The sequence below is a fragment of the Salmo salar genome, chromosome 22 (genome assembly GCF_965601325.2).
Source record: "Salmo salar chromosome 22, fSalSal1, whole genome shotgun sequence".
NCBI classification, from domain to species: Eukaryota; Metazoa; Chordata; class Actinopteri; order Salmoniformes; family Salmonidae; genus Salmo; species Salmo salar.
In genome coordinates, this window is record NC_138312.1 from 46,647,222 (window position 1) to 46,666,042 (window position 18,821).

At 41.8% G+C, this 18,821-nt stretch overlaps 2 protein-coding genes across 7 annotated transcripts; both read left to right on the forward strand.

The window, feature by feature from the left end:
* The first annotated feature begins 6,842 nt into the window (after positions 1-6,842).
* Positions 6,843-12,720, forward strand: zbtb49 (zinc finger and BTB domain containing 49). 6 transcript variants are annotated; one of them, XM_014167534.3, is made up of 9 exons: positions 6,843-7,109; positions 7,589-7,792; positions 8,045-9,183; positions 9,300-9,361; positions 9,466-9,539; positions 9,935-10,017; positions 10,857-10,949; positions 11,172-11,333; positions 11,583-12,720. In XM_014167534.3, the coding sequence occupies exons 2-9, from the start codon at positions 7,641-7,643 to the stop codon at positions 12,347-12,349; spliced, it is 2,532 nt and encodes an 843-aa protein (XP_014023009.1). In that variant the 5' UTR covers positions 6,843-7,109; positions 7,589-7,640; the 3' UTR covers positions 12,350-12,720. The 6 variants fall into 6 exon arrangements, with proteins under 6 accessions (XP_014023009.1, XP_014023012.1, XP_014023005.1 ...); XM_014167537.3 differs by lacking the exon at positions 7,589-7,792 and having other exon boundaries at positions 6,851-7,109; XM_014167530.3 differs by lacking the exon at positions 6,843-7,109 and having other exon boundaries at positions 7,118-7,792.
* A 1,069-nt stretch (positions 12,721-13,789) lies between these two features.
* Positions 13,790-18,023, forward strand: nsg1 (neuronal vesicle trafficking associated 1). Its single transcript, NM_001140386.1, has 5 exons — positions 13,790-13,825; positions 14,133-14,292; positions 14,615-14,731; positions 15,983-16,093; positions 16,396-18,023. The coding sequence occupies exons 2-5, from the start codon at positions 14,164-14,166 to the stop codon at positions 16,585-16,587; spliced, it is 549 nt and encodes a 182-aa protein (NP_001133858.1). The 5' UTR covers positions 13,790-13,825; positions 14,133-14,163; the 3' UTR covers positions 16,588-18,023.
* Positions 18,024-18,821: the final 798 nt, after the last annotated feature.

Sequence of the window (18,821 nt, forward strand, 5' to 3'; positions counted from 1 at the left end):
TAATGGCATGGCCTCCAGGACCCAAAGGATCTCACACCACTGAGAAATCGGACATTACTGTTAAAAGAGTGTTACCTTTTTTTCTGGGCTCAGAGCCAGGTTTCTAGGCTATTGTGCTTTGGTTTTTCATTGTTGTACTTCATTGTTTGTAATGTTAAATCTTCTCATAATATCACTACAGGCCTAGATGCAAAGCTCCAGTTTCTTCCTAAAACCCAGATTATTTTCTCTTATGTACAGTTTGTTCATCCATAGCCGCAGGAAATAGGGGTGCTTTAAACATTTTGTATTTAATAAGTGTGCACTAGGCCTTTATTACTCAAGTATGAGCGGAGATAAATACTAACCAGCAGAGTAAGGAGGAAAATATCCTCTCCTCCTCCTCCTCCTCCCCCTCATCCTCTTGTCCTGCTTCTCTCCGATCGTCCTGTTGTCCTCTCTCCTCCTTCCTCCTCTCTCCTCCTCCTGTCCTCCTCTCTCCTCGACCTTCACCCGCTCCTCACCACCCTCCTCCTGTCCTTCACCTCCTCCGCCTCCTCCACCTACCCCTCCTCCTACTGTCCTCCTCCACCTTCCCCTCCTGTCCTCCTCCCCCCTCCTCCACCTTCTGCTTTCCCCCTTCCTCATCCAGCTCCTTGTCCTTGAGGCGGACTTTGCTTATTTTTTTCAATACGTGTCACTTTGCATGCATCAATGACTTCAGACAGTGGTATGCAAGTGCCTTTACATGTGTATGTCCCATGTACAGTTGAAGTTGGAAGTTTACATACACCTTAGCCAAATACATTTAAACTCTGTTTTTTACAATTCCTGACATTTAATCCTTGTAAAAAAACCCTGTCTTAGGTCAGTTAGGATCACCACTTTATTTTATGAATTTGAAAAGTCAGAATAATAGTAGAGAGAATGATTTATTTACGCTTTTATTTCTTTCATCACATTTCCAGTCAGAAGTTTACATACACTCAATTAGTATTTGGTAGCATTGCCTTTAAATTGTTTAACTTGGGTCAAACGTTTCGGGTAGCCTTCCACAAGCTTCCCACAATAAGTTGGGTGAATTTTGGCCCATTCCTCCTGACAGAGCTGGTGTAACTGAGTCAGGTTTGTAAGCCTCCTTGCTCGCACACGCTTTTTCAGTTCAAGCCCACAAATTTTCCATAGGATTGAGGTCAGGGCTTTGTGATGGCCACTCCAATTCCTTGACTTTGTTGTCCTTAAGCCATTTTGCCACAACTTTGGAAGTATGCTTGGGGTCATTGTCGATTTGGAAGACCCATTTGCAACCAAGCTTTAACTTCCTGACTGATGTCTTGAAATGTTGCTTCAATATATCCACATAATTTTCCTTCCTCATGACGCCATCTATTTTGTGAAGTAACCAGTCCCTCCTGCAGCAAAGCACCCCCACAACATGATGCTGCCACCTCGTGCTTCATGGTTGGGATGGTGTTCTTCGGCTTGCAAGCAGACCCCTTTTTCCTCCAAACATAACGATGGTCATTATGGTAAAACAGTTCTATTTTTGTTTCATCAGACCAGAGGACATTTCTCCATTTGCAGTTGCAAACCATAGTCTGGCTTTATTATGGTGGTTTTGGAGCAGTGGCTTCTTCCTTGCTGAGCGGCCTTTCAGGTTATGTCGATATAGGACTCATTTTACTGTGGATATAGATACTTTTGTACCTGTTTCTTCCAGCATCTTCACAACGTCCTTTGCTGTTGTTATGGGATTGATTTGCACTTTTTGTACCAAAGTACGTTCATCTCTAGGAAACAGAACGCATTTCCATCCTGAGCGGTATGACAGCTGCGTGGTCCCATGGTGTTCATACTTGCGTACTATTGTTTGAACAGAAGGTACTACGTTCTTCAGGTGTTAGGAAATTGCTCCCAAGGATGAACCAGACTTGTGGAGGTCTACAATTTTTTTTCTGAGTTCTTGCCTGATTTCTTTTGATTTTCCCATGATGTCAAGCAAACAGGCACTGAGTTTGAAGGTAGGCCTTAAAATACATCCACAGGTACACCTCCAATTGACTCAAATGATGTAAATTAGCCTATCAGAAGCTTCTAAAGCCATGACATCATTTTCTGGAATTTTCCAAGCTGTTTAAAGGCACAGTCAACTTAGTGTATGTAAACTTCTGACCCACTGGAATTGTGATGCAGTGAATTATAAGTGAAACAATCTGTCTGTAAACAATTGTTGGAAAAATGACTTGTGTCATGCACAAAATAGATGTCCTAACTGACTTGCCAAAACTATAGTTTGTTGACAAGAAATTTGTTAAGTGGTTGAAAAAGGAGTTTTAATGGCTCCAACCTAAGTGTATGTAAACTTCCGACTTCAACTGTATATGAGACCTTAGAAGGCTTAGCTTACATGCCTCTTGTATATATTTTTATATAATACATGCAACATTTCTGTTATGTCTAAATGTTAACCACTCATATAAGTCAGTGTATTTGTATGTACACAGATAATATTAACAGAACCTGCATATTACCACTGCAAGGTCATGAAGGTGCCAAAGCTCAACAGGAAAAATCATATCACTCGGGTAAAGGACCACTTTCTCTTTTCATGGTCTAAACCTTTTACAATTATAACATAAGTTTGTTAGAGTTTAGAGGTTTCTGATGTCTCTTCCCTTCTCTGCTCCTTCTTTCTCACTTCTTTCTCTTTCTCAGAAATGCCACATGGGAGAACCAGCTGATGAATACATCTGTGTAGTCTGCCTGTGGTGTAAGAGGGGTGAGAGACTGCCTCTTTCTGGAAACTTTAATACATACACACATGCATGCATGAATAAACACCCACACACACATTAGTCTGCACTCTGTCTCTTCATTATCGATTTGTCTTCTCTGGCTTTTTAGCTTCCAGAAAACACTGGCATCCCTATTGGAGGACAGGATGATGATGAGTTCTACAAGCTGGAAATTCACTACAACAACACGGTCCAGGAAGCAGATAACATTTTACTAGCTAGTATAACCATTTTCCAAACTACTGATAATGGATCAACAAGCTTTCCATGCTCCAATCTTAATTATAGTGTGTGACATGCAAATTGTGTGTAGGTATGTATTATGTGTATAATGAGGGAGGAGTTTTTGTTGTGTGCTTTGTGTCTTGGCTTGTTAGTTTCAATCCTTTTCTCTCTCTTGTTCTGACATCCCTCCCCACATATCTTCTATCCTGCTACAGGCAATCAGGACCAGAGATAGTGGAATATAGGACACAACCGGCATCAGCTGTGGATTTGGAAACTAGAGGTGTAATATGTATGTTCAATATGCATATCAGAGTCAGAATCTGACTAGTTTTCCACAGATAAATGACCACAAAATTCACAGCAACGTGTAAACCAGAGGAGGCTGGTGGGAGGAGCTATATGAGGACGTATTCATTGCAATGGCAGGAATGGAATCAATGGCATGGTATCAAATACATGGAAACAACGTATTTGACTCCATTCCAGCCTCCTCTGGTGTAAATTCTGTGGATTATGAAATTAGAGGTGCTCCTGAGAAGAATGGGCCCTCGTTTACTGTGACACAATGTACAGGAAATTGTGTACAGTGCAATATGAATGACAGAACGTTGTGTGCAGTGTAATACAAATGGGCTAAATAACAAAGGAATTTAAATGTGTTTTCTAAAGTTGAATATTCTAATTATATTATTATTATTGTTATTACTATTATTAATAATAGCAATATAAATCATGTTTTGTTATTTGTATTACTGTTGTTACTACAATAACTATCTAGAATGTGTATTTATTTATTTTATTTAACCTTTATTTAAGTAGGCAAGTCAGTTAAGAACAAATTCTTATTTACAATGAAGGCCTACCCCGGCCAAACTGCGCCGCCCTATGAGACTCCCAATCACGGCCGGTTGTGATACAGCCCAGGATCGGATCAGGGTCTGTACTGATGCCTCTATCACTGAGATGCAGTGCCTTAGACCGCTGAGCCACTTGGGAGCTGTAATCATTACTGTTGATGCTGTTAATTAACAATATTGTTAATGCCATAATATAATTTGTGCTATTTAAAAAAATATATATTGCTTAACAATATTCGAAGTATGCTAACATTTACGAATAAAATGTTAAGAGTTTCGACCATTAGTGTTATTTTTTTATCATCTTCATTGGGGGACTAAAATAAAATAAAAAATGTCACATGCGCCAAATTCAACAGGTGTAGACCTTGCAGTGAAATGCTTACTTACAAGCCCTTAACCAAAAATCTTTTAGAAAAATAAGTGCTAAGTAAAAATAATTTCACACCCTGACCTAACCAAACATAGAGAATAATAAGGATCTCTACGGTCAGGGCGTGACAATAGCTTGGTTTCTCAAATGACTGCCTCGCCTGATTCACCAACTACTTCTCAGATAGAGTTCAAATCGAATGGCCTCTTGTCCGGACCTCTGGCACTCTCTGTGGGGGTGCCACAGGGTTCAATTCTTGGGCCAACTCTTTTCTCTGTATACATCAATGATGTCGCTCTTGCTGCTGGTGAATCTCTGATACACCTCTACGCAGACGACACCATTCTGTACACTTCTGGCCCTTCTTTGGACACTGTGTTAACAAACCTCCAGACGAGCTTCAACGCCATACAACACTCATTCCGTGGCCTCCAACTGCTCTTAAATGCAAGTAAAACTAAACACATGCTCTTCAATCGATCGCTGCCCACACCCGCCCGCCCGTCTAGCTTCGCTACTCTGGACGGCTCTGACTTAGAATATGTGGACAACTACAAATACCTAGGTGTCTGGTTAGACTGTAAACTCTCCTTCCAGACTCACATTAAACATCTCCAATCCAAAATAAAATCTAGAATCGGCTTCCTATTTCGCAACAAAGCATCCTTCACTCATGCTGCCAAACATACCCTCGTAAAACTGACTATCCTACCGATCCTTGACTTTGGCAATGTCATTTACAAAACAGCCTCCAACACTCTACTTAGCAAATTGGATGTAGTCTATCACAGTGTCATCTGTTTTGTTACCAAAGGCCCATGTACCACCCACCACTGTGACCTGTATGCTCTCGTTGGCTGGCCCTCGCTTCATATTCGGTGCCAAACCCACTTGCTCCAGGTCGTCTATAAGTCCTTGCTAGGTAAAGCCCCGCCTTATCTCAGCGCGCTGGTCACCATAGCAGCACGCGCTTCAGCAGGTATATTTCACTGGTCATCCCCAAAGCCAACTCCTCCTTTGGCCGCCTTTCCTTCCAGTTCTCTGCTGCCAATGACTGGAACAAATTGCAAAAATCACTGAAGCTGGAGTTTTATATCTCCCGCACTAACTTTAAGCATCAGCTGTCAGAGCAGCTTACCGATCATTGCACCTGTACACAGCCCATCTGTAAATAGCACACCCAACTACCTCATCCCCATATTGTTATTTATTTTTTTGCTCCTTTGCACCCCAGTATCTCTACTTGCACATTCATCATCTGCACATCTATCACTCCAGTGCTTAATTGCTAAATTGTAATTATTTCGCCAGTGTGGCCTATTTATTTCCTTCTCTCCCCAATCTTACTACATTTGCACACACTGTATATATTGTGTTATTGACTGTACGTTTGTTATCCCATGTGTAACTCTGTGTTGTTTGTGCCGCACTGTTTTGCTTTATCTTGGCCAGGTCGCAGTTATAAATGAGAACTTGTTCTCAACTGGCCTACCTGGTTAGATAAAGGTGAGAAAAAAAAATACAAATACATAGTGATGAGCTTTGAGGGCGCTATGGTGTTGAACGCTGAGCTATAGTCATTGAATAGCATTCTCACGTAGGTGTTCCTTTTGTCCAGGTGTGAAAGGGCAGTGTGGAGTGCAATGGAGATTGGCATCATCTGTGGATCTGTTGGGGCGAGATGCAAATTGGAGTGGGTCTAGGGTTTCTGGGATGATGGTTTTGATGTGAGCCATGACCAGCCTTTCAAAGCACTTCATGGCTACAGACGTGAGTGCTACGGGTCGGTAGTCATTTAGGCAGGTTACCTTAGTGTTCTTGGGCACAGGGACTACGACGGTCTGCTTGAAACATGTTGGTATTACAGACTCATTCAGGGACAGGTTGAAAATATCAGTGAAGGCACTTGTTAGTTGGTCAGAGCATGCTCAGAGTACACATCCTGGTAATCCGTCTGCCCTGCGGCCTTGTGAATGTTGACCTGTTTAAAGGTCTTACTCACATTGGCTGCGGAGAGTGTGATCACACAGTCATCCGGAACAGCTGATGCTCTCATAAATGCTTCAGTGTTGCTTGCCTCGAAGCGAGCATAAAAGTCATTTAGCTTGTCTGGTAGGCTCATGTCACCGTGCATCTCGCGGCTGGACTTCCCTTTGTAGTCTGTAATAGTTTGCAAGACACTTCTATTTTTAACAGAAATTGCTGAGGTCACGGCCTTCTTGCTAGTTTTTGTTTACCCTGCGTTTATAACCAGTGGAAAGGTGGTGTTTATAGGACGTTCAGGACAACAGCAAATTCAAAAAAAGGTCAATTCATGACGTCGGTGATCATCAGGACAGAAATACAGAGCTCCTGAAAGAGACTAGAGTTGGAATTGTTTTTTAAACACTATAATTTGTTTATAAATGTGATAGCTGTAATTTTTGTTTATGGTTTATGCAGCTTGTTGGCCATTAGCCAATCGGCATTTCTCAACGAGTTCAAAACACGGGAATGCATTCAACTGGTAATTACGATTTCACAACTGGTACATTCCTACCTCCCATATGGTGACGAACGCAGCATAACCTTTCAACGCACACGTGACTTCTTTCTAGACCGGAAGTGTTACATTATTTACGTTCCGAAAATACAGCAGATGGTTTTGAGGGGTTCCAGGTCATGATTTTTAAAGACGTTAAAAGAAATGCTACTTTATTGTGTACCCAGAGATTAACATAGTTTAATGGTCGTTCCTACATAAAGTAGAAGTAATCTTGTCTCGTAATAGTTGGTATTACGCATTTTCTCTTTGGCTAAGTGTGGAAAGTCATACCGGAAGTTATGTAACATGTTTGAAAGGGACCGATCATCGAAATATAAATATAAATTATAGAGGTAAGTCAGCGAAAGAAGTATTACATAGTTATGTAGTGGCTGAATAACATCAGTATATGTTGTAATTAGAACCATGTCTATTAGTACAGTTGCAGGTCGCTTAATGTAACTTGTTTTCGATGTGGCACATCGGCAAAGGACAGATGGTCCCGTATTGGTCATTTTCTCGTGGTTGGTCTCAAAACAGTAATAGGAGTTTGCGCGGTTATTACAATATTATCTTCCTAAATGAATTATGTTACCTAACTATTCTGTACTTGTCACACGTTAGTCAATCCCCATATAACTGAGTTGTAGTTTCATAAATGGGCCTACTGCTGTCATGTTTCACCGCTGTCTAAATAACCCTCGAATTCTATCCAGGGGGCCCATAGTTATACATTTCAACAATTAAGTGATACCATTTCAATGAGAGGCAGTACATTGCTTGTTTGTAAATAACATATGCTCAGTTCTTCTGTTTTATGAATGTTTTCTAGTTGTTTTGATGGTTATACTTCCCTGGGTCACCTGAAGACTGCTTTTAAAAGCATGGAAACGTTGTCCAGTCACAGTGCTTACCTTCTCCAGCAGTTACAGGAGCAGAGGATACAGGGGCTACTCTGTGACTGCATGCTAGTAGTCAAAGGAGTATGCTTCAAAGCCCACAAAAATGTACTTGCTGCATTTAGCTCCTATTTCAGGTGTGTCATTAATAATAATCATCCACAAGTCATGTAGTGAATATATTCAAGAATATTGCCATACTAGATGAATACCTTGATTCTTAGGATTTTGTTTTTCCCTTACTACTACTACTGATATTAAACAAAACAGACATGAAATGGAGATTCAACATGCTTTGTTTCTCATATTATAGCCTGATAGAGCTCCACAGGGATAAATTAGTAATGTGTCGACATTGTAAAATAACCTTTTTACTTTTGTCCCCGCAGGTCTTTGTTCCAAAATTCGCCAAGTCAAAAAAATGATGTTTTTCAACTGGTCATTCAGGATGTGGGAGGTATAGGCCAGATACTGGACTACATGTACACTTCCCATCTAGACGTCAACCAGGACAATGTACAAGCGCTGTTGGACATCGCCCAGTGCTTACAGGTCCCAAATGTACAGAGCATGTGCAACACTTTCCTGAAACCCAGCGCTCCTGCCGTGGAGGCCCCTTCTTTCTCATTGTCTGGTGTCTTGACCTCGGAACACGACTACCTCCTCGGGACTGGCCTTGCCCAAGACGTGGACCTTCCTTGCCCTTCTTCAGTAGGACAGAGATCTGCCTTTGGCAGTGGGGCACCAATGTCTCATGGTGGGAACGCTACCTCTGAGACTACAGCCATTACCCAGCCAGTCCCAGAGAAGCAGCTAGTACACGGCTACAAGCTACGCAACTTCTACAGCAAGCAGTACTTCAAGCAGAGTGCTGCTGCTGAGTTTAGCAATGCAGCATTAAACCAAGGCCCAAGCCCCCTGGTGCTGGTTGAAGAGCAGCAGTTCCAATTTGGGGTCACACAACCATGCGCGAATGCCCCTGTATGTTCAGGCAATGTGGTTCAGTCAAACCCACCCTGTCCGCAGGCTATACCAGCTGAGAAGGAGTTTGGTTCAACGTTGCCTGCTGAAGACTTGTCAACCACAGCCAACCCAGGAGGAAAAGTATCCCCTGTCAACAAGCCCATGCGGCCAAAGAAAGCCGTCTACCTGAAGAAATACAACTACCTGCGCCCTCAGAAGGCTCTAGAAGAGATGTGCCTGGAGCAGAGCAGCGAACCAGTCAACCACTGCCCAAAGGAGACTCACCAAGAGGAGGTAGTGGTCCAGAGTGAGACACCTGAAGCTCCTGTAGACTGCCTACCTCCCATAGACTGCCTGACCAGAGACAGGGAAGTGGTGTTGGAGACTGCAATGGATTCTCAACTTCCAAGTCCACCTCCTGTTGACCAAGAGGAGGAACCGGACCCACCAACCATCAGTGATCCAACAGAACCAACTGGGTATAAGGTGCAGTACTGCTGTGAGATGTGCGGGAAGACCTTTAAACACCCAAGCAACCTGGAACTTCACAAGCGCTCACACACTGGTAGTTTGTTAATTTCACTATTGTGTCATTACTGATTTTTGGAGCTTTAAAATGTGTGGGAAAAATGCACAAAAAAGTTGTATGCTGAGTTTTTGTAAGGTGAAAAATTGTTTTAGTTTTTTTTCTCACAGGGGAGAAACCATTCCAGTGTAATGTTTGCAGGAAAAACTTTTCACAGGTAAAGGTGCACAGTTATCCTTTGTTCAATCAATTTATGAAAGTCATTTAGTGTGTCCACTAGGCAAATGGGGAGGTTTACATGAACACAGTTTTTTTTGACAGGCAGGTAATTTGCAGACCCATTTACGACGCCATTCTGGAGAAAAACCTTACATTTGTGAACTCTGTGGGAAAAGGTAAACACTTATTTCTTTTTTTTTTTTTTTTTTACAATTTAGAAAAGTTTTCCATATTGGGTGATCTGTCACCATACTGCTAGAATGGGCAGCTCTAAATCAGTTGTCTCCAACTCTGGTCCTGTTCTGTTACTTGGTGGGCCCGCTTTTGATCTAGCCTAGTAGTTGTAGACCCTTGCTCTAGATAGCACTGTGGAGGGCACTACAAATACATAACACATTTACAAACAATACATTAGACCTTCATAAGCAGTAACAGAACAATCATGAATGTGCATGTGCCACAGCCGTCTAGATAACAATGGATGTGAGTCATAACATGGACTCAGCCATCTAATGTGGTGTATTTGTGTTATGCTGACTACTTCTCCTTCCCTTACTGTGGCATCTCCCAGCTTTGCTGCCTCGGGGGATGTTCAACGTCACATTGTGATCCACACGGGAGAGCGGCCACACCTGTGTGACATATGTGGACGCGGTGAGTGCTACAACCAACAAATTACTTATCCCAGTATGGATTCCTGGCGCAATATAAACATGGATTCTTAGATGTTACAGTGTTACTATGTGCGTTTTAAGGTGGGCGGTATATAATGTTTGAGAAATCAAATATCAATGAATAATTCTGACATTCTCATAACATTACAAGGCCTGCTATATATAAGCTTTTAAAAATGTAAAGAAACAACAATTAAACGTGTTTATAATAGTGATGGAAAGTTTGGCTCATTTTACTAATCTTTTCGACTCGTTCAATCAAAAGAACAAATCTTTAGACTAATTTGGTTCATTTGAGTCAATAATGGCCAGAGCACGCTGGACCCCCTACTGGCGGAAGATGAACTGAAAACTCGAAAGAGTCATGAGTCTACAAGCCTGTCTCATTCACATGTCATTCACCATAGGGGCTTAGCGTAATTTGTGACTGAGACTTATAAATGTGTGCTTTAAACAATATACATTTGTTGATTGCTAGGCATACAAATAAGATTATTTACTGATATATTTGAAACGAGGTCTAGCTGTGTCAACAACCGGACTAGATTGTGAACGACTCTTGGCGGAATGCATTGCATGTGAGGCTCATAAGCACAATGTCGCTTGCAAACTGCACCTCCCGAACACATTTTTTTCTCGAGTTCGAATTTGTTGACCAGGGGCTGTGTATGTTTTGGTTCTACAAAGCTGTGTCCATCATAAAATTCAATAATAAATTAATTGCATTCATTCTTGCGCCATGCAATCTATTATCAGTTCTAAACATGTATTTTTCTTCTCTGTGCTCATGATGTATTTTCCTGCATGCGTATATGACAGACAGTTGGTGGTCGGAGCACGTCTCTGGAGCCGCTGAGCTGGAGGGGCGTGTATTAATCCTGCTGAAAGAATCACTGCTACCAGCACTAGCAGGTCAAACCAATGACTAAAACGAATGAGTCACTCAGAAAAACAAATCATGACTCTCGAGTCAGTTACAAGAGTCGTTCAAAAAGGACTAATTGTTTGCAAACTGCACATCACTAGTTTTATAAACATGCATTTATTAAGGCTGATTAATGTCGATCTATCCATTATTATTATTAAGTGTTACCAAGTCCTCATTGAATGCATGTTGTATCCTTCCTTACTCAGGGTTCAGCAACATCAGCAACCTGAAGGAGCACAAGAAGACCCACACTACAGACAGAGAGTTCACCTGTGACCAGTGTGGCAAGTCCTTCAACATGCACAGGAAACTGCTGAAGCACAAGATCAGACACTCCGGGGAGAAACCGCACACCTGCCAGACCTGTGGTGCGTATCAACCTGTATTAGGACAGACCCTGAGGTTGTCCGAATATGGATACTGTATTTTATAGATACAGACATGAAGACCACAAGAAAAGTTTGGTAGAAAAAAGTGTCTGTGAATGTAGTTTTCCAAATTCAGGCAACAGTATATTTTTCTGCATGAAGGCAGTAGTTGAGAGCACAATGTCAATGGATGGTTGATTGTGTTGGTTGGGTACATATCATGATAACTCATATCAAACCGTACCGCAGGGAAGAGCTTTGCTGGGTCGGGCGACCTGCGTCGCCACGTGAGAACGCACACGGGGGAGAGACCCTACCTCTGCAACACCTGCGGCAAGAGCTTCACCCGCTCGGCTGTCCTGAGGAGACACTGCAGCATGCACTGCAAGGCCACGCCTGACGACTCCAGCCCTGACGTAGAGGACCCAGAGCAGCCTGGCAGTAGCAGTACTGACGGAGGAGGAGGCCCATTCCACAAGCCTGTCAGCCACAGTAAAGCACCTGAGCCCAGGCAACCATCACCAACCTCCAATACCGTGATGGAGCTCGATAAGCCTTCGCCCCCACCAGCACATACAGAAGCCCCGTCGACTAGTATCCACCTTAGCCCGTCTACCTCAACGTCCTTCCCCGAGCTGCGCTCCATCGTTCCCCAGCACCTCGCCATCGTGCCCCAGCACCTCCTCCCCTCCACCCCCTCCCAGCAGCAGGAGAAGTGCCCTCCTCTAGCAGACTCCCTGAAACTGGGAAAAGCTCACCTACCTCAAGAGGCCCTTGTGTTTGGCCCCTATGTGGAGAACGGGCCGGTGGGTGTGGAGATACAACAGCAGGGGTCTGGGGCCTCGGTGGTGGCCCGGCCATACCTCTCAGCCCCAGACAGTTACTGTGGGGCCATCCCAGGTAGCCGCCCCAGTGGTACCCCCTACAGGGCAAGTGAGGGACCCTTCTTTTCCAGTGTAACACTATGGGGGCTGGCCATGAAAACACTGCAGAATGACAATGACTTGGAGCAGTGAAAGCTGGAGCAAGTAGTGTGTCTAATGTGGCTTCCTTTCCTCGTCTCGTCTCCTTTGTCAGCGCTGATTTGAAGACACTGTTGTAGGGCAAAACCACATCATTCATCTGTTCAGTTCTTTCACATCATTGTAGATGAAGGGAAGGAGATGAGGACAGGAGGTCACTTTAGTCTATTCAGAACTAGTCATAGTTATGAAGGAAGACTGCTTAGCACTATGATATTATCTAACTTCAATGAATAGAATATAACACTCAGGTATTTCCTTTTATAGGATATTGTTTTTAGAACAATGTGTTATAAAGATGGCAAAAAATGTATATTCTTTCTGGATAAGTATGCACTGTTTTGAAATAAAAGATGCCAAAAATAGTTTTTTTAGTTTAAAATATATTGTATTTTCATGCAGTAATGTTACAATGGTGTATTGTGTAAGCCTGCTCTGTCAACCACACAACATAGAGGAAATGTATTTGGTTCAGTATGGCTTCAATAAATGTCTCCTTTAGTGGCTCCAAGCCAGTGGCTAAGTTCTCTCTTCAGAACAGGGATTTAGTCTGCAGTCTGAGTTCTCTGACCTTCTCCATGAAGATAACATTAGGCATGAACATGAAGTCATGAGAATGTTCACAGCTAAGGTCTATGGATTGAGAATAGGCACAGACAATGTTGCAGCAGTGCATAGAATATCAAAAAGTCAGAGAAATATTGCTATAATCTTGTAATATTTTCTATAAATTCACAATCGAAAATTTCACGGTAAAGTGGAATGGGAACAATAGCAAAGCATAGCAAAATGTCTATCAGAAGGCCTTCCCGCAGCCACTGCCCTACAACAGGTTCATGTGAGCTGGGCACGGGGCTGTTCAGCGGCTATGGAGCTGAAATTGGAGATCAGTCCTCCACTTCGCGTTGATCGGAGTACTGTTTTTGGTACGACACTTTTATGACACAATAAGGACTACATTTCTCAAACTAATCACAACTATTCACTTTTGGGCTGAAGAACTATAGCTAATTGTAACTAAACACGGCCACCTACACATGATGATAAAGTTGCTTATTTCCATAACTAACGGGAGTAATTTTTGTCTAATTCTAAATATTGTGTAATAGACTAACCCTAAAAAAGTCCCAATAGGGAAAAACAGCAATCCAAGTTGGTGAGAAGGGGTGCACAAATAACACAAAATATTTGTTTTGTTAATGCAACAATTTTCTTGCCCTGGACCTGCTCTCAGGGGTTTATGTCTTGTGTTGCCTATGTATGGGATGTAATGTTGTTACATCACTTACGCTGCCAACAGCAGCATCCATAACTCGAAGGGACCGCCTTTGAGGAGCATCAACGAGAGCTTGGCCATATTGTGCATCCAGCTTGTCGTAAATCGTCTGCGTCACACCTACACCGGCGTTCATCGTTAAAGCAATAAAATAGGACAAAATAAACACGAACTACAAGTAAAAACGTTAACAGGTAAGTGCTGATGTATTAGTCAATAGCATATACAGGTTTATCGTTCGTATCATTAAAATTGTGCTTATTGCAACCGGAACATTCATAGGATACAATGGATGTGTAATTCTCGAGCGCTGCTTCGTGTATTTTTATAATGAAATTAACGAAAATAATCACCTTGCATACAGTATATTTTATCAATTGCAATGTGATATGTAGGTGTGATTTTGCTTCATCTCAGGAGTGATTCGCTACGTTAAAATAAAATGAAAACAATCACATGTATTTCTCAGACAATCACTGAACGATTTGTATCTCCGAACAGGTTATACATTTCCAGCCTTTCTTCTGGGAAAATGGTTAAATTGGGGAATAATTTCAGTGACAAAAACAACGCCAAAACCGTCTCAGAAGATGGATTCGACACCATTCCCCTTATAACACCCCTAGATGCCAGTCAACTGCAGTTCCCTGCACTCGACAAGGTAAGATTTATTCAAGTGACTTGAATGCCTATTGATGCAATAGATCTACGCTACCCATCGTCAAATGTTTTCATGGGGTCCGTTTTCTTTATAGTCTGAAATAATATGAATGTGGTCAAATAAGGACCCAATGGAAATAAACGTGTCTAGAGATAATATAATCACTGTTTGGTCAATAGCCTCAAATAAACATATATAAACCTATTCTCCATTACACACATGAAGGAAATAGCCCACAATTTATTCCACATGAATAAACACTTTCATGCAGGCCTATGAGCTTCATTGTTTATACATCTTGGTATTTTTCCTTGTGTTTCAGGTGGTGGTAAAGACCAAAACAGACTATGATGGGGGGAACAAGAAGAGCAGGCTGCGGTCCCCCAAAATAGCAGAATTCTCAATAAGCATAATCGAAGGGGTATCTGAACGACTCAAAGTAAGACATGTTACATTCTTCTTCTTCACCCTAGCACCTCAACCTCTTGATCATTTCAACTGCTGCCATGGCAATGGACTTTTAATGGTTTTGTTACACAGGAACTGCCTCCTCTGTTCCAGCACCATTTCAACTTCAACATCCTCAAATCACCTCTGCTTAGTCAAATACAGTGACCAATCAGATCAGCTCTGTAAAAGAGCTGATGTGAAAAGATCTGATGTGATTGGTCAAAAGACCAATTTAGTAGTGGAAAAGACCAATTTAGTAGCAAAAATCAGAATTGGGCTGCCTGTCTAAACACAACCATAGAGGTCTTTGAGAAGCAAATTGTTCGATTGCTACAGATCATCTTAAAAAGCCATATCTGCTCTGATTTGCAAGCTATCAAAGTGTGGGCCATCAACACCAATGGAGCAAATGCATCCCATGACATCCCATAGCACTTGATTTCTATATCTGTAGTGCTCTTCATGGTATTTCCCAGCTTAATAAGGCATAATCTGTTATCACTTGTAAGACATGTACTTTGCTGTAGGCAATATGCCCTGTAGATGAAAGGGACATTCGTTCTTCTCTGGCGCCAAGTCTGGTTTTGCATAGCATCCCCTCATTTACATTTTTTTAAATGATTTTTGCAAGATGTTTCTAACTCGGAGAAATATGACATCTATATCCTGGAAATCAGAAGAACTCTTAGTAAACCTCTGTCAAATAAAATTCATGACATAATTCACTATGTTTTGTCCCCCAACCAAGACAAGATCAGGGTCTATATTCATAAAGTGTCTGAGAGTAGGAGAGCTGATCTAGGACCAGTTTTGCCTTTGATTATAATGATCCTAGATCAGCACTGATACTCTGAGACTTTTAATGAATACGGCCCAGGCCTCATCACTGAGTGATTTCTCCAACACCTCTCTCCCACTCTCCGCCTCCTCAGTTCCTCAAAGCGCCAGTAGTCATTGCGTAACACTCTAGCGATGTCAGTGCAATATTCTTGTGCAGACTCTTTTAAAGACGTCATGTTTCTCACTCTGTTCAGTTTAATATCCAATTCATATTCCCTAATCAAACCCTCAGCCACGTCTTGATGAGCTCTCGTAGATCTGAACAATAGAATAGATGCAATATGGTAATAACTCCACCTAGCCTTCTGGCCCTGTATCCATAAAGCGCCACAGAGTAGTATCTAGGGGCTAGGCACCTTCATTAACCCAGAGGTGATGTTTGTGTGTCTCATCTTCCCAGGTCACTCTGCTGGTGATTTGTGCTTTGGCGTTTCTGGTTTGCGTGGTGTTTCTGGTGGTCTATAAAGTCTACCAGTATGAGCAGCCCTGTCCAGAGGGCTTCATGTATGTGGTAAGCAACTAAGCATGCCTCTTTTTTTTTTTCTTAAGTATTCAAGGTACCAATGAAGACCGACATCTTTAAGAAATCCACTAATCATATCAATGGCACCATACAATTGCATCTGCAAGATAGAACTTGCTGTGGTAAATCAATTCTCTTTTTTCTCTGTTATTGGCAACATGATGTTTGGTAATTTTGGAAATGACAGGTTTTCACAGGCACTTCCTAGACTCCAAGTCTTTCTTCTCTTGTCCACATTTCTATAGTTATTCCCTTTGTTCCTCTGTTAAATCTCTCTCCCTGTCTTGCAGCAAGGTCGGTGCATGCCGACGGGGATGTACGGTTACTACCCCCCTGGCGGGCGCGGGCGTCTCTTCACCATCATCAACCACTACAACATGGCCAAGCAGACCATCACCCGGTCCGTGTCCCCGTGGATGACCGTCATGTCCGAGGAGAAGGTCTCCCAGCAAGAGACAGAGACCCACCAGAAGCTGGCCTAACGCACTGGGCTGTATTCAGAGGTGAAATGTTAAGAATGTTACAAATAGAACTATAATAAATAGAGCTGACCTGATGCCCAATTCAACATGAGCGATAATCATCTGTTCTGCAAAATGTATTTCTATCTGAGCGTTTTGTAACGTTGCACCCTTCTGAACAGACCCTAGGATCACCATCCAGCCGTGTGAAAAATAGTATACACGTTGCCGTTCAAGCAAACCCGAAATCTGGAAAAATTGTATTTAGCTAAAATGGTTGTTCTTGAGCTACGCCAGTTAACTGATATGATATAACTGGAATGTATCAGGCATAATGTGTTTTAATCAGTGAAATTATTTGACAAATGCATTTGTGTAAGCACAGACAGGAACTGCGGTTGGATGGGTATCTGGTTTGTTTGAGTACATACACAAACAAGTCTTGCCACACAGACAGACACTTGTTGACAAAACATCTTTGTACATAAACATAATGGGGAATAAAATCTCACTTCTGTACCCCAAATATAAACTGACTGAACCATTCTAGTGTCTGTGGAGCTGGTTTAAACACATGCACGGTTCATTGTGTAAGGCTTCTGCATTTCACACAACCATACCTTGTCTTTATTACTACAAAAAACATTTGAATTACTGTCAGAGCATGTGCCATTTAACCCTTAAGAACCAGCTAAAATTATAACTTTTTGCTCCTCCTAGACTGTTTTGCCTCCCATTTGTGGATGAATGGGTGTGTGACTCACTTGAAGATGCATTTTAAATGACTAATTGACTCCTCCATTTGTGTATAGGACCTTTTTAATTCTGTCTCTTGTTCAATAGGAAAAAAGGGCGGTACTACCTAAATTAGTCCAATAAGAAATGCCCATTTTTGTTTTCCATTTCAAAACACCTGAATATGACACAGGTATGATGCTCATTATATTGAACCCTCTGTAATTTATCCGTCTCCACACGCAGCACTTAGCGTTCGTCTTTATTGGGAACTACACGATATTTGATCAGGCACTATGTCAATACCTTCATAAAGCATGTGAATGCTTATTGTCACTGCATAGCATATCCTGTATTCTTCTCATTGATATTGAATGTTTTTTTTTGCATTGCTATTGAATGTAAACGTGTAATGCTATATGAATGGGATTCTGTAGCTGTCAGTCACCCTAGAACGCAGTCAAGTCATACAAAGTGATGTGTAGTAGAACTCAAGAACTCTAAAAATGAAACCTCTGAAAGGAGTGATTAATACATTGCTTCTTATTCAACATATATGTCATTTAAGAGTAATGCCTTCTGTTCTCACATTTTTTTTTTTATACAATGACGTAAACAGAAGTACATTTGATGCTGGGTTTTTTGGGGGACAAATGAGTAATAGGCTTTGAGCTGGAAACCAATGTAAACAAATATCTATTAAAATGCACACATTTCAAAAACATTTGAGTAATCCATCGTATCTCAACAAGATGAAGTTCATTCATGTATTTACGAGCATGGTGTAATAATGCTTAATCTTGTATCAGTTCAATTCAGTAGTGTTCAATGTCCTTAAGATAAAGGAAATCATGGCTTTTAACAGTATTTTCCCCAGGGCCTTGATCAAAGTGAGATATTTTGCTGGGATAATCCTTTTGCTGGGATATAGGTTCATCCAAATGAACAGATTTTCAGAAGCATAACTCTGAGAATGAAATCTCTAAAGCTCATTGTTCCAAAGGCCATTTTCTGGATTGAGGTTCATGCCGTAGGCAACAGTAGGATACTGTTGGTTTTTCATACACTAGACTGGAGAATAGCTATAGTACAATTTGTATAATATACAGGTAACTGCCAAAATAATGTAAACACTTGAGTAAATGAGGGATACAAAGTGTATTGAAAGCAGGTGCTTCCACACAGGTGTGGTTCCCGAGTTAATTAAGCAATTAACATCCCATCATGCTTCAGGTCATGTATAAAAATGCTGGGCAGGCCATTATTTTGGCTAGCATGGCTATGCTCCCATAGGATCACAAAGACCCCATCCACAGGGCACAAGTGGTCACTGAATGGTTTGATGAGCTTAAAAACTATGTAAACCATATGCCATGGCCATCTCAGTCACCAGATCGCAACCCCTTGGAACACTTATGGGAGATTCTGGAGTGACGCCTGAGACAGCCTTTCCCACCACCAACAAAACACCAAATAATGGAATTTCTCGTGGAAGAATGGTTTCGCACAGTGGTGTGTAT